Here is a 15,780-nt window from a genome sequence, read left to right as displayed (position 1 = left end):
TGTATAGTTCACTGATAATGAGTTTGAACCTCTGCCACATTTATTTCCTTTTCTGGGAATTTTATGGCCATGAACCTTATACATTTATTTGTAGTAGGGTTGAGCTGGTTTTCTAATGAATTTAAATAAACCCTCTTTATTATAAGGGTAATCTTTGTCCAGTTAATGCAACACTTTTATCCAAGTTTTTTATTAGTTTCTAAATTTTATTTATAATGTTTTATGTTTTAAAGTTAATACATTAAATATTATGTAATCAAATTTCTTTGTCTTTATGTTTTATTTTAAGCTTATAATTTCTTTCCCTATTAAGAAATCAGTTATTTGCTTACATTTCAATATAGTCTATAATAGTTTCATTTTTCATTCATAAATCTACCTGGGATTATTTTCATAAATGATGTGAGGTTAAAGTTCTGTTTTTCTCCCAAATAATCTATCCTTTTTTTATTGGAATTTAATGCTTTCTTATCACATAGTGATTTTATTCTTATAAATTTAATGGATTTTACTCCTGATCTCTGCATCTATTCTTGTACCAGAAAGACATGGTTTTATTAGTATAGAGCTACATATAGTATTTTGGCCATCAAACAGAGTTAAACTCATCCCTCTAATGACTTCTACTTCCCAAAATGTTTTGGGGTATTTCACCTGTTTATTCTTTCAAAGGAATTTTAGGATCATTTCCTCAAGATTCCCAAAGAGGTCCATTGATATTTTGGTAGGAATTGTGTTAAACCTATAATTTAATCTGAGAAACACTGACATCTTTATAATATTCAGATTTCTCATTCAGGATCATGGTATGTCGCACAGTAATCTTCATCTCTTCTTTTTTATAGATGGATGGATGGATGGATGGACAGATAAATACATTTTAGCAGTTTTCTTCGTAAAGGACCCAAGCATTTCTTGGTGGCGCAGCCTAGTTATTTTTGTTTATTGCTATTGTGAATGGGATTTTCTCCTATAATTTCTAGTTAATTTACCATAAGTAAGCTGCTAATCTTTATTTATATTGTATCTAGCTAGTTTAGTCTACTAAACTCATCATTTGAAATACCTTTAGTCGATTCTTTTCGGGTTTTCTACAAAGACATATTGTCCACAAATAACAATAACTGTCTTCTTCCTTTCAATAGTTCTTTCTCTTACTTCTGTTTCCTGTATTACGGCTTTCCACAGGCCTTCCAGAACTTTGTTAGATAACAATTATACTCTATTACATGCTTTCTAAAAAGTTAAAATCAGTCACACGCTTTGTTAAAGTCAGTGATCCCAGCTCTCTGCTCCAGCTTCCTGAGTCAGTGTAGAAAGAAACCCAGCCAGGCCCTCCCAAAGCTTCCCAGGTAGCCTGCTAGTCCAGCGGCACAAAAGGAGACAAGAACACCAGGGGGGTTGTTCTTCAACTTAAGCCCAAGTGTCTCAAAGTCAATTAAATCTCAAGTAATAAGCTTAAAGAGAATAGCATTTTGTTCAACACACTTCATCCTATCTGTTTGAAGGGCATGATATGAAAAGAAAAAGGACGAAAACTGAGTGGGGCAAAGTTGAGGAGAAAAAGGATTGGTACTAGCACCCTGCCTGAAAGAGGAACAGCTGATAGTTTTAAAAAGCCTCTTCCTTTCCTTATTCAATCTTACATGACTTGCAATGTCTGTCTCTACCAGCTTTTAAGATCATTTGAGGACTGAGATGTGTCTTATTTATCTTTGGACAATTTTAGGACTTAATTATAGTGCTTGCACCTAATTGACACTCAATCCATGTTAATTAAGAAAAAAAACGTAGGCATAGAACAGTTAACCCTCTGTGATCTTTAAGCAAGTGGCATGTCTCTCTGAGACTTCTTTTCCTCATCAATAAAATTGTAAACCAGCATACAGGCTTGTTTTAGGACTAAGAGATACTGAATGTAAACTACATATCACATTGAATATCAAGCAGCATTACTATTATCAACTCACATAAGCAGCTTGGTAAAGATAGTCAAATTTCAAAGTGTGCATTTAAAGAATATTTGTTTTCTAAGGGCTCTTTAGATATCTTCCCAGCATTATTTTCATTTTCTCTCTCTCTCTTTATTTTTTTTTTTTGATTACACATTTTATGCTTAATTTAGAGGTATACTTCCTAGGACAATGCTAGGTACACAGTAGGCGCTACAGAAACTCTTTTTATTATTTTTTTGGTAATAAATTTATTTATTTATTTTTGGCTGTGTTGGGTCTTCGTTGCTGTGCGCGGGCAGTCTCTAGTTGCAGCAAGCGGGGGCTATTCTTCGTTGTGGTGCGCGGGCTTCTCATTGTAGTGGCTTCTCTTGTTGCGGAGCACGGGCTCTAGGTGCGTGGGCATCAGTAGTTGTGGCTCGCGGGCTCTAGAGCGCAGGCTCAGTAGTTGTGGCACACGGGCTTAGTTGCTCTGTGGCATGTGGGATCTTTCTGGACCAGGGCTCGAACCCATGTCCCCTGCATTGGCAGGTGGATTCTTAACCACTGCGCCACCAGGGAAGCCCCAGAAACTCTTTTTAAATTGAACTAAATAAGCATAACTAACAAAAGTGTATTTTAGGTTACTGTATTATAGATTATTAATAATACCTAGCAATTCATGGGGTTTAAAAATTTGTAAGTAAACTGCCTCAGTGTTACTATAAGGTGACAACTACCTGGACCCACACCAAAAACATTTTCTCAAAAAAAGAAATGCTATATTTGAACTTGCTTTGTCTTATTAAGGAAAAGTCTACTTTCTGCCATGAAATGAAAGAATTGTACTGTACCTTTTCCTTCCCAGGCATCAAAGGCATCCATCATTTCCTTCAATTCTGCTACTGAATAATAGCTCCAAATATACTGAACATTATTTCCTGCCTCCCTAGAAATATTACAAAAGGTAATGAAAATATACTACCTAGGTATGAATGTGTATACATATATACAGCTAATAGACACTCAATAAGTGCTTGTTAACTAAGGAAAAAAAATATGTAGGTAATGAGTAGTTGTTCTTCTGTGATCCTTAAGCATACATATATGTATATATATATATTCTATATACGACATACTAGATGAGTATAATATACTATACTTACGTACTAACCTACATTTAATCTCTTTTTACTGCGGTAAAGTATTTGTTAATTCCACAATATAAACTGTGCAGACAAATCAACAAATCCTTAAAATAAGTTTTCTTAAAAAAATCACCTAACTCCAGTAAAGTTAGAAAAGGTTCAACTTTGACTAAAACTTTCTTAGCACTATGTCAGGCACTTATATATCATATACAAACATCCCTGCCTGTAAAGAATTCAGAAAATGATAACATATTAATTATCTAAACAGCAAGCTCATGTGGTCGTGCATTAGTCACTGGCATGTGACCCAATCCAATCTCTCAGAGAATTAAAAAAAATTTTGCTAAGTGAATTGACTAGTATAAATGAGATTACAGGGAAAATATTAACAGAATAACCCTTAAGAATTTAACATGTTCAAGGCATAGAATTTTAAAGTTGGGAGGGACCAGATGAAAAGTCTTTCAGCATTTCTCAAACCAGGACACCAAGACACAGGCCAGTCCTGGGTCCCTCAGTGGGCCTGCTGGCTTCTAGGCCAGGCTTCTGTCCCTGGACTATAGTGGAGGGGAGATACCCAGGCATGTGGCTTTTCTTTTCTTTCTTTCTTTTCTCTTTTTATAATGCCTCTCAGGGGATTCTGATGACCACTCCCAGTTGAGAACCACTGTACTAGACCAAGTAGATGGCCTATTGCTTATACAGATGTGAAATGGTCTGAATTACAACCTCCTCATGAAACAGGCCTATCTCGACAGCTATGAGATTCACTCTGTCTGTTGAGAGGTACTGGCTTCTTTCCTAGTCAACCACATATTCCATTCAATAACACCTCTTAGAAGAGACCAAGACTTTATTTTGTTCCTTTTTGTATTTAAACGCAGACATACCTTTTAAAAACGCATTTACTGTGAATTCTTCCTCCCAGCTGCTTATCAATTGCATCTGTTCCATCAGTTTTTGTGGAATATACACCAATAATTCTACTCTCACAGCTTGCACCAGATGTGTTAAGATAGTGGAGGACCCAAACTGTTGGTTTATTGCAAACTAAACCATACGAATCACAGAAGTCTGTTAAAGCCTGGGGCAAAAAAATATATAAAATTTGAATTTAATTCTGGAGTAAAGTAAAAATGAATTTGCTCTATTACTTTCATGTAAAGCTGTAATTTCAGCTGGTCATAACGGAAATAAAAAGATTATATATCTCAGCCTACTGTTTATGCCTTTAAAAACCAAACCATTTGTTGAATTTGGGGTGTTGGGGGAGGTGAGGCAAATCACCACCCCAAAACCCAAAACCTTTTCAGCTAGAGAATCTTTTTCCACATGGAAATTATGTTTTACTTCCTCTTCCTTTAGACTCACTACCAACATCATTTTAAAATCTTCATATAATAAGCTAAAGTTAAAATTCTTTCTTTTCCCTTTCTTTTCCCCCCGATTTTCCATTTGACTCAATCTTCCTTTTACCTCCTACTGACTTGCCCCATAGTTGATGCTTATTCTTAACTCCAAATCCAATCATGGATTAACCAGATTAACTTGTTCTTTTACACTGAAAGATACGAATATATGAACTCGATATATACTGTCTGAACTCATTTGGCATTTATCCACCTATTCACTCAATCACTTGAATACTAAGTACCTATGTGTGAATAATAAGCACTGTCTAAGGCCTTGGAGACATAATGGTGAGCAGGAGACAGGGTCCCTCCTTGAGTTTATAGCTGATGCAGAAGACAGACTTTAAATAAGCCATCAGCACACAGTGTAAGAAGTGCTACTAGGTAAGCCTATGAGGTGCTAAGGGGCACAGAGGAAGAGGGCTTCACCCAGTGGAGTGGTACAGGCCTTCCCTGGGAGAAACAGCATTATTGATGTGAGCTATCTGAGGACAGGCACTCTTTTCTGTTTTGTTTTGTATCCCAAGTCCCTAGAAAAGTACCTGATACAAAGGAGATGCTTAATATTTACTGACTCAGTGAAGGAAAAGAGGACCCTAACATGTGTTGCATTTTCACTTAATATTGCCATCTAACTCCTGTATTGGCTTTTATCTTCACTTGCACATCTATGAAAATCACCAACAACATTATAAACCATTCAAGGGCAAAAACTGCATGTCATATTTCTTTGTGTCCCACACAGTCCCTAGAACAGGGTCCTATATGTCAAAAACATTTGAAATAAATAGGAGTTGGCTGGCAGAATGAATGTTCGCATGCTGTGTCTGTTGTGCATACAAACCAAGAATGAAAGACTACAAAGGTGAATGTTAATCTGTCCCAACTTTCCAGTTAGGCTTTTTCAGCCCCACTCTGCAGATATGGCAAACAGCATTAAAAGACTGTTCGACAACTCAGTTTATAAATAATTCCAATAGCAGAACCCATACAACCATGCAAATTCCCGAAGGGGATCTGGAACCAAATCAACTTTCTCTTCATGCTGCACTCCTAATAACCATACTGTCAGCTTGCTCTCCTAAACACTGACATCCAACTCAAAGAATTCAAACCAATTCAAACCACTTTTCACTATGAACAATTATCTAGGAAAAATATTTTTCTTAGATGTTCAAAGTGCTAATTAATAGCAAATATAATACTTATCAATAAGACAAAAACAGATGAAGCTGTTCAAGTCATGTAAAGACATTTCAAATGTGATTTAAAACAGAAGCATCTTAAAAAAAGATTTACTGATCTCAAGGTGAAGTAATCAAACTAATGTTTTAGCTTAGTAGCAAACTGCTACACTCACTAAATCAGGTAAGGGATTTTATACAATCTTTTATTTATCATGACCATCCTTTTAAAATATCATTTCAGTAAATGAATTAATCCCACTATACACTCACATACTACAGTACTGCTCTTAATTTAAGAAGAACTTCAAGAGCAGAAGAGTTCTATTAAAAAAAGCCATCAAAAAGTGTTAAACATTCAATGAGGAATAAAAACTCCATAAACTTTTGGGTGGCGTGGTAATACACTTTCCTAGAATACAATTTTGGCCTTAAAAAATGAGCAGTGGTAATTAAGAAACATGTCTTCAAAAACTGTAGAGAAGTAACAATATGTTACTAAATAACCAAGAGATCACTGAAGAAATCAAAGAGGAAATCAGAGAATACCTAGAGAAAAATGACAATGAAAACACGATGATCCAAAACCTATGGGATGCAGCAAAAGCAGTTCTAAGAGGGAAGTTTAAAGCAGTACAATCCTACCTCAAGAAACAACAAACATCTCAAATAAACAATCTAACTTTGCACCTAAAGGAATGAGAGAAAGAAGAACAAACAAAACCCAAAGGTAGTAGAAGGAAAGAAATCATAAAGATCAGAGCAGAAATAAATGAAATAGAAACAAAGAAAACAATAGCAAAGATCAATAAAACTAAAAGCTGGTTCCTTGAGAAGATAAACAAAATTGATAAACCTTTAGCCAGACTCATCAAGAAAAAGAGGGAGAGGACTCAAATCAATAAAATTAGAAATGAAAAAGGAGAAGTTACAACAGATACTGCAGAAATACAAAGCATCCTAAGAGACTACTACAAGCAATTTTATGCCAGTAAAATGGATAACCTGGAAGAAATGGACAAATTCCTAGAAAGGTATAATCTTCCAAGACTTAACTCGAAAGAAATAGAAAATATGAACAGAGCAATCACAAGTAATAAAATTGAAACTGTGATTAAAAATCTTCCAACAGGGCTCCCCTGGTGGCGCAGTGGTTAAGAATCCACCTGCCAATGCAGGGGACACAGGTTCGAGCCCTGGTCTGGGAAGATCCCACATGCCGCAGAGCAACTAAGCCCATGCACCACAACTACTGAGCCAGCTCTCTAGAGCCCGTGTGCCACATCTACTGAGTCCACATGCTGCAACTACTGAAGCCCGCGCACCTACAGCCCGTGCTCCGCAACAAGAGAAGCCACCGCAATGAGAAGCCTGTGCACTGCAACGAAGAGTAGCCCCTGCTCACCGCAACTAGAGAAAGCCCGCGTGCAGCAACAAAGACCCAATGCAGCCAAAAATAAAGTAAATAAATTTATAAAAAAGAAAACTAAATTTAAAAATAAATAAATAAATAATCTTCCAACAAACAAAAGTCCAGGACCAGATGGCTTCACAGGTGAATTCTATCAAACATTTAGAGAAGAGCTATCACCCATCCTTCTCAAACTCTTCCAAAAAATTGTGGAGGAAGGAACACTCCCAAACTCTTTCTATGAGGCTACCATCACCCTGATATCAAAACCAGACAAAGATACGACAAAAAAAGAAAACTACAGAGCAATATCACTGACGAATATAGATGCAAAAATCCTCAACAAAATACTAGCAAACAGAATCCAACAACACATTAAAAGGATCATACACCATGATCAAGTGGGATTGATCCCAGGGATGCAAGGATTCTTCAATATACGTAAATCAATCAATGTGATACACTATATTAACAAACTGAAGAATAAAAACCATACGATCATCTCAATAGATACAGAAAAAGCTTTTGACAAAATTCAACACCCATTTATGATAAAAAACTCTCCAGAAAGTGGGCATAGAGGGAACCTACCTCAACATAATAAAGGCCATATATGACAGACCCAAAGCAAACATCATTCTCAATGGTGAAAAACTGAAAGCATCTCCTCTAAGATCAGGAACAAGACAAGGATGTCCACACTCCCCACTAACATTCAACATAATTTTGGAAGTCCTAGCCACGGCAATCAGAGAAGAAAAAGAAATAAAAGGAATACAAATTGGAAAAGAAGTAAAACTGTCACTGTTTGCAGATGACATGATACTATACATAGAGAATCCTACAGATGCTACCAGAAAACTACTAGAGCTAATCAATGAATTTGGTAAAGTTGCAGGATATGAAATTAATGCACAGAAATCTCTCGCATTCCTATACACTAATGATGAAAAATCTGAAAGAGAAATTAAGGAAACACTCCCATTTACCACTGAAACAAAAAGAATAAAATACCTAGGAATAAACCTACCTAGGGAGACAAAAGACCTGTATGCAGAAAACTATGGGACACTGATAAAAGAAATTAAAGATGATATAAACAGATGGAGAGATATACCATGTTCTTGGACTGGAAGAATCAATATTGTGGAAATGACTATACTATCCAAAGCAATCTACAGATTCAAGGCAATCCCTATCAAATTACCAATGGCATTTTTTACAGAACCAGAACAAAAAATCTTATAATTTGTATGGAGACACAAAAGACCCCGGATAGCCAAAGCAATCTTGAGGGAAAAAAACGGAGGTGGAGGAATCAGACTCCCTGACTTCAGACTATACTACAAAGCTACAGTCATCAAGACAATATGGTACTGGCACAAAAACAGAAATATCGATCAATGGAACAGGATAGAAAGCCCATAGATAAACCCACGCACCTATGGTCAACTCATCTATGACAAAGGAGGCAAGGACATACAATGGAGAAAAGACAGTGTCTTCAATAAGTGGTGCTGAGAAAACTGGACAGCTACATGTAAAAGAATGAAATTAGAACACTCCCTAACACCATACACAAAAATAAACTGAAAATGGATTAGAGACCTAAACATAAGACCGGACACTATAAAACTCTTAGAGGAAAACATAGGAAGAACACTCCTTGACATAAATCACAGCAAGATCTTTTTTGATCCACCTCCTAGAGTAATGGAAATAAAAACAAAAATAAACAAATGGGACCTAGTGAAACTTAAAAGCTTTTGCACAGCAAAGGAAACTACAAACAAGACGAAAAGACAACCCTCAGAATGGGAGAGAGTATTTGCAAACAAAGCAATGAACAAAGGATTAATCTCCAAAATATATAAACAGCTCATGCAGCTCAATATTAAAAAAACAAACAACCCAATCCAAAAATGGCAGAAGACCTAAATAGACATTTCTCCAGAGAAGACATACAGATGGCCAAGAAGCACATGAAAAGCTGCTCAACATCACTAATTATTAGAGAAATGCAAATCAAAAATACAATGAGGTATCACCTCATTGTCAGAATGGGCATCATCAGAAAATCTACAGACAACAAATGCTGGAGAGGGTGTGGAGAAAAGGGAACCCTCTTGCACTGTTGGTGGGAATGTAAATTGATACAGGCACTATGGAGAACAGTATACAGGTTCCTTAAAGAACTAAAAATAAAATTACCATATGACCCAGCAATCCCATTACTGGGCATATACCCAGAGAGAATCATAATTCAAAAAGACACATGCACCCCAATGTTCATTGCAGCACTATTTACAATAGCCAGGACATGGAAGCAACCTAAATGCCCATCAACAGATGAATGGATAAAGAAGAAGTGGTACATATATACAATGGAATATTACTCAGCCATAAAAAGGAATGAAATTGAGTCATCTGTAGAGACGTGGATGGATCTAGGGACTGTCATACAGAGTGAAGTAAGTCAGAAAGAGAAAAACAAATATCATATATTAACGCATATATGTGGAACCTAGAAAAATGGTACAGATGAACTGGTCTGCAGGGCAGAAATAGAGACACAGATGTAGAAAACAAATGTATGGACACCAAGGGGGGAAAGTGGCGGGTGGTGGTGGTGGTGGTGGGATGAATTGGGAGATTGGGATTGACATATATACACTAATATGTATAAAATGAAAAATAAGAACCTGCTGTATAAAAAAGTAAAATAAAATAAAATTCAAAAAATCAAAACAAAACAAATAAAGGTATATAATACAGTTAAAAAATATTGTAAGAAGTAAAACGGTCTCATTTTGGTTTATGTTACAACATGGGCTATACAAAATAACATACATTGCTTTGTGCATAATAAATGTATAATAAATGAATATTAGATAAACATTCATACATATATTGTAAAACTTAAGAAAATGCCAAGACCTTTTTAAGTTCTATATTTGACCTTAAAGAATATGTCTCCATTTCATTGGCCAAGTGGTCAGACAGGCTGTACGGATAAGGGATGCCAAAGTAATCAGCCTCTTCCTGCAGAGCAATGCGGGTTTGCTCCTCTGTGGGAATGTGAACTTCTCCGTGAAGATAATCCAAAAGGTATTTAAATAGATGTCCATCACGGTCAATAACACAAGCCCCTAGAAAATATTCAGTTCAAAAATGATTGAATAGATAAATATGACCACGGTGAAATTTCAACACGTCAAACTAGAATTAGACTGAAGACCTCTACAATTAGAAATGTTTCTTTCTCAAAAGAAAGTTAGTATCTAGTGTTCAAATAGGTTTAGTCAAATTTGGGGAGCCTCTGTATTCTCACCTACAAGGAAAACGTATTCTGAGTTCCATTAGAAATCAAGGACTATATTCCCACTATGGCCTCTGCAAAAGCCATGGAGAACTTAGACTGCTGGTAGAAACAGAAGCTTACCACTAATCTCAACCCAGCTGGGCCAGGAAAGGTGTATGGAGTTCCTCCCTAATGAGGGTATAATGAGGTCCAGCATTTGTATGTCAGTGACCCTACAAGTCGACCTGCAGTGTTGCCAACAAATAAACCCTGGGTTCCTAGCTATGAGCATGCCATTTGTTCAGACTTATTAGGTTAGTTCCTTTGTATGAAACTTTAGAAAAGAAATGCTATACTGGTACTACTTTATGATAAAAGACTTTTTGTAGACAATTCAGCAGAATTAAGAAAACAAAAAAACACTTCTGTGTGAGGTTACTCAATGATTTCCTTCCTCCCTTGATTAGTTTAAGATGGGATTAAGAAGGTAAAAACTTAGGGGCAGAGGAAACAACTCAGTCCCTGCTTACCACCTTTACACCAACAAACTTTCTGTCCAGATGGACATCCAGTCCTGGGCACCAGACATCAGTGAGTTTTCCATTCTTCCAACTGCCATTCATCTGGCAAAGCAATCTCTCCAGACCCAGGGTTACTAACAGCCCCTCATGCTCTGAGCTCCTCAATCCCTTTTTTCTAACACAGACCAAGAGTGGGTTCTACGAGCCCCAGAATGCCTAAGATGTACAAAAAGCCTTACTTGCTCTGCTGAAGTTTCTCTACCACCAGTAGTAGGTTCAGTGAACCCCAGAGCACTCAAAGCAGAGAGTGGCCCCAGGACCCTAACCCTTGTATTTTACAGTTTCTTCTGAAACACCAATTTTCAGTCCTGGGTGACTGACGGTATCACTGAACTGATGTTTTCTTAGGCATACACATCTGCCCACACAAGGCTCTGCAGCTGGACTAGGTGTGAGTTTAACACTAATTCTACACTGACAGTACCTGCCCTGTCAGCTATGAGGGCAGCTCCTTTCTCCAGAGAAATACATTTTTTAACTTGAAGAACACAGAGAGAAGCTAATATATTTAATCAGGCTCAATACCTTTACCCATTGAGTTGTATGAATGGAACAACTTTCAAAATATGATTAATCCCCATAATTAGGTGATGGTTGGCCTTTACACACATTCACTTTTTTGTCAACTTTTAGCGACAGCATCACAGATTCTAGAAACTGGTATTTAATTTCTCCATGTACTTAATGAATCTCCATACAGTCCCAATGATCTCAGTAATTAACAGAGTAAGCTAATACATTCTGTTGTAACTAGAAAAATTAAAGGGAATTTAAAGTAGACTCCTATTTTAATGAATATTCATGATAATGCTTACAGACTTTAGATATTTACCTGATTCATCTGTTTTTAGAGGAAAACGACCACTGAACATGGATGCCAGCATTGAGTCCTTAAAGCGGCACAAGGACTGCCGCCTGGCTGTGTAAATACAGCCACCCACGTTCAGTCGAAGAATATCCAACACCTCTTCTTCTGCCTTGTGACCTTCCATTGGTCTCTCCGACGCCTGAAGTTTTGCCTCGAAACACTTTCAGAAACTGCAAAACAATGGTGCTCACAGTACCCCTCTGTAAAAACAAAGGACAATCACCATTGACATTTCCAACAATACATGAAATAGGTAATAAAAATAAATACATTCTAAAGTGGTTTAAAACAAATTCCTCAGCACCGGCAATACTGAATCGAAGGACTTAATGTAATAGAAGAAGTAATGTAATAAAAGAAGTTTGAGATATGCTGAGAAGCTGGAAAACTCTGGCTCAGAGGATTTGTAAATGATAATAAAGTATTACCAACCAAATCAGAGCTGTTGAAATGACTGTTTAAAGAATTAAACGAGATAATGCATTGTCTGTTACATATAAAGCAAAGGTGAGGCGTGCTTATGATCTTCAGTATTCACATATCTTTTTAAACTACAGTAAGTCTGAGGGAGCTGTGTAGACTTGCAGAGGGAAACAGCATGTAGCATGGAATCAGGCTATTAGGCTCTACCACTTACTAGCCTGGGACCTTGGGCAAATACCCTCCTCTGCCTGTTTCCCCATCTCTAAATTGGAGGGAAGGATGATGCCTACCTCAAAGGACTATCAGAGGAGTAATTGACAGAAAATATAAAAAGCATATAGAACAGTCTCTGGCTCAGAGTAAGTACTCAATAAATGATAAATATTATCTATAATAATATAAAAATTTACAAGAGGGTATATACTGAAGGACTTTATATTGGCTCTGGAGATTTAAGGAAACATAAGAACAGAAATTATTAACAACAGTAGTTGTAATTCTTAAGTTAGGTAACTAAGGAATATACAATTTATCAACTGAGGTCAGAATTCCATGTATACCAAAAGCCAAACTGGTCCAGAAGAACAACAGATGACATCTCTCAATCATCTGGCTTCTTCCCTTTGAAATAGCTGAACCTTTAGAGACATTTTAAGGATTTTATTTCTTAATCCATTCTGGAGATAGATGAACCACAGCTGACTGTGGCATTCCTACAGAACCTAAAACAATACCCTGAGGAAAAATGTCCTCCCAATCTATCTTCACATTTCATAGCAAGTGTAAAATGGCTACCAATAGGCTCAACTACATGCATGGCCATTCACTTTGCCATCAACTTTGAGCATCCTTTCATAGATGCTCCAATTTAGCCAATTTCCAATAAGAGGAGACCATTAGAGTCTGAGGAACACCATGTGTGTGAAACACAGTAGACAGAAACTATTATGGGCCAACAGTCCAGCCTTCAGAATCCACTTACCAACGTGACTTCCTACACTGCCTAAAAGTCCAAGGAGCAGCCCAACAACAAACCATGTGAAAGAACCACTTCTGAGGCCTGGAATGGAACTGGTTCACACTGTCCCTGTTACCAGCTCCCTGGAATCCTATCTATTCTTCAAAGCTGCAGGCAAACCTCACTGCTTACATGACCTTCCCAAGCACCCCCAGTTAGAATCCTTGCACAGTTGTCCCAGATATACTTTGTACCCCTGTCCACATATTATTCCACTTGACTAATCCCTAATTTGGGGGACTATAAACTGCATCACCCTTAACAATTCCCATTTACTGAACGCTATGTGCCAGCCACTGTAGGAGACACTTGACAGACATTACCTCATTCACACAAAAGCCCTACTGGGTAGGAGTTACTGTCCCTACTGACAGGTGAGGACACTGGAGAAAGAAATAGTAATGTGTGCAGGGTCTATGCTAGGGCTGTCCTGCCATAAGTGGTGGAGTCAGCCCCAATCCAGGTCAGCAGGACCAACTCCAAGTTCTTCCAGCTGCACCCCACACCGACTCCTTCAGCACTATTTCACTCCTAAGGCTCCTGACCTGGGCACTTCACTCACTACGCGTCTGTCCGTCTGAAGACTCCGGTGGATGGCAATAGGAACACAGCAGCACCCTAGGCGCAAGGATTCAAGAGATACCCCTAAGGCAGAGGACCATCACCATTTCAAGGCCAGTCACAGGGCCCCACCCTCAAATGCACCCACTTGCACTCCCTGCTGGGTCGACAGTGCCCAGCCCTCTGGGGTAGCGTGCCCAGACTGCGGTTCCGTGACCACCTGCACCAAAACCATCAGGGACACTTCCTGAAAATGCAGACCCCCGGACCACGACATAGACTCTGGTTCAGAAAGTCTTAGGTGGGGTCGGGAGTGCCCCCGCGGACACTACTTTGAGAAACGCTCAAGGGACTCCCACGACACGGGACGAAAGGGGAGGGGCTGGGACACCACAAAGCCCCGCGGGGGTGTCCCCGCGGTCCTGGGATCCCGAATCGGCCCGAAGCCCGAGCCTGCAGCCCCGGGCGCCCGTGTTAACAGCGTGGCCCGGGCCCTTCCTCAGGGCGCCCTGCCGCCTCCCGGGCCCGCGGCCGACCCGGCGCCCCGCTCCTCCGCAGGGGATGGGCGGGGTAGGCGGCCTCCCCGACTGACCTGCGGCCCGCCCGACCCTTGACAAGGGCGCCGGACGCCACGGGGCCCGACACGGAAGTGAGCGCCTCCCCGCCTGCTCGGCAACTCGTGTAGCAGCGCGGCTCCAGTGCCGCCTCAGTGCTTGTCAGCCTGGCGGCGACGGCCGGGAGACGAAGGCCCCACCCCGGACACGCCTAGGACACGCCCCTCCAGAGCCCCGCCCCCGGGCTGGTTCCCCCACCTCCGGCCGCCGCCGCCTGCTTTGGGGAGGCCGCGAGGTCTGGCAGCCTCGGTACCATGCCGGGAAAGGAAAGGACACGCAGAGAGACGCAGGCTGGATCCCCGAGGGACGGTCTTGTCCGTTCAGAGGCGGCTCTTACACATGAAGAAAACAGCACCGAAGTTGCGATCGTCTAGGGTCAGTTAATAAGCGGTAAGAGTTAGGATGAGTTAGGTCTTTTCAGTTCTAGATGAGGGAGGGCCCTTCCCTCCAAACTGGGTTGCTCAATGCCAAGAGTCATTCATATATTGCACTTGAATGTTTGTGCATTTGGATAGTGTTTGTGGCTTACAAAGCTGTTTCACACAGAGCATTCTTGTTTTATTTAGTCTGTGTGACAGCCCTATATTTTTATTCCTGTTACAGTAAGGAAAATTGAGGCAGGAGCAAACATTTATTGAATACTTCTGTACCCCTGAGATTCTGCTAAATGCTTTGCATGCACTGATTTCCTCTTAACAGTAACCCCAAGAGTTCTTTTGGTTTCCAGCTGCAGCCTACCTTGTGCAAGAGACTTTGCTAGGTATTTCAAAATGAATAAAACACAGTTCTATTCTCAAGGTACTCTCCCAGACTCAATAATAATTGGTTCCTAATTTTTCTCACTGTGTCTTAGAAGGGAATAAGCCAATGAGAGGTAAGCCCACCTACCCCCTCAGATATTGATAGTACCCAGGAGAGGAGGAAGGTTTGTTCAACCTACAATTATTGAGCACTAGCTATGGACCAGACACTGGGAGTGGAGGACTGAACAGGACAATCAATGTCCCTGACCTAATGTCCCATGGCATTTCCATTCTAGTGCAGCAGTCAGAAGACTTTATCTGTAAATATTTTAGGCTTTTATATATTTATATATAAAATATTTTTAAATATTATGGGCCATACATAACTACTCACCTTTGCTGTTGTAGTGTTAAAGCAGCCATAGATAATACATAAACGAATGAGAGTGACTACGTTCTAACTTTATTTATGGTTACTGAAATTTGAATTGCATATAATTTTCATGTGTCATGAAATATTCTTAAATATTTCAAACACTTAAATATGTAAAAACCATTCTTAGAGCGTGGGCCACCCGTGGA

General features: G+C 39.2%; 1 protein-coding gene across 3 annotated transcripts in view; it reads right to left on the bottom strand.

Annotated features, from left to right (window-relative positions):
- The window catches only part of KCTD18 (potassium channel tetramerization domain containing 18), a 29,580-nt gene extending 15,053 nt beyond the window's left edge, over window positions 1–14,527 (bottom strand). The window contains exons 1-5 of one of the 3 annotated variants that reach the window (XM_029224484.1): window positions 14,434–14,527; window positions 11,804–12,039; window positions 10,027–10,238; window positions 3,973–4,166; window positions 2,786–2,880 (exon numbers count right to left, since the gene is read on the bottom strand). In XM_029224484.1, coding sequence (XP_029080317.1) covers window positions 2,786–2,880; window positions 3,973–4,166; window positions 10,027–10,238; window positions 11,804–11,963 — 661 coding nt within the window. In that variant the 5' untranslated portion in view covers window positions 11,964–12,039; window positions 14,434–14,527. Of the gene's footprint in view, window positions 1–2,785; window positions 2,881–3,972; window positions 4,167–10,026; window positions 10,239–11,803; window positions 12,040–14,061 lie in introns of all 3 variants that reach the window. The other 2 variants (XM_029224486.1, XM_029224485.1) reach the window with 2 other exon arrangements.
- Between the last annotated feature and the right edge of the window lie 1,253 nt (window positions 14,528–15,780).

This window comes from Monodon monoceros, unplaced genomic scaffold (genome assembly GCF_005190385.1).
Source record: "Monodon monoceros isolate NGI ecotype Baffin Bay Population unplaced genomic scaffold, NGI_Narwhal_1 Super_Scaffold_16, whole genome shotgun sequence".
Classification (NCBI taxonomy): Eukaryota; Metazoa; Chordata; class Mammalia; order Artiodactyla; family Monodontidae; genus Monodon; species Monodon monoceros.
The sequence above is the reverse complement of the archived record's forward strand: the minus strand, read 5'-3'. Positions and strand labels throughout refer to the sequence as shown.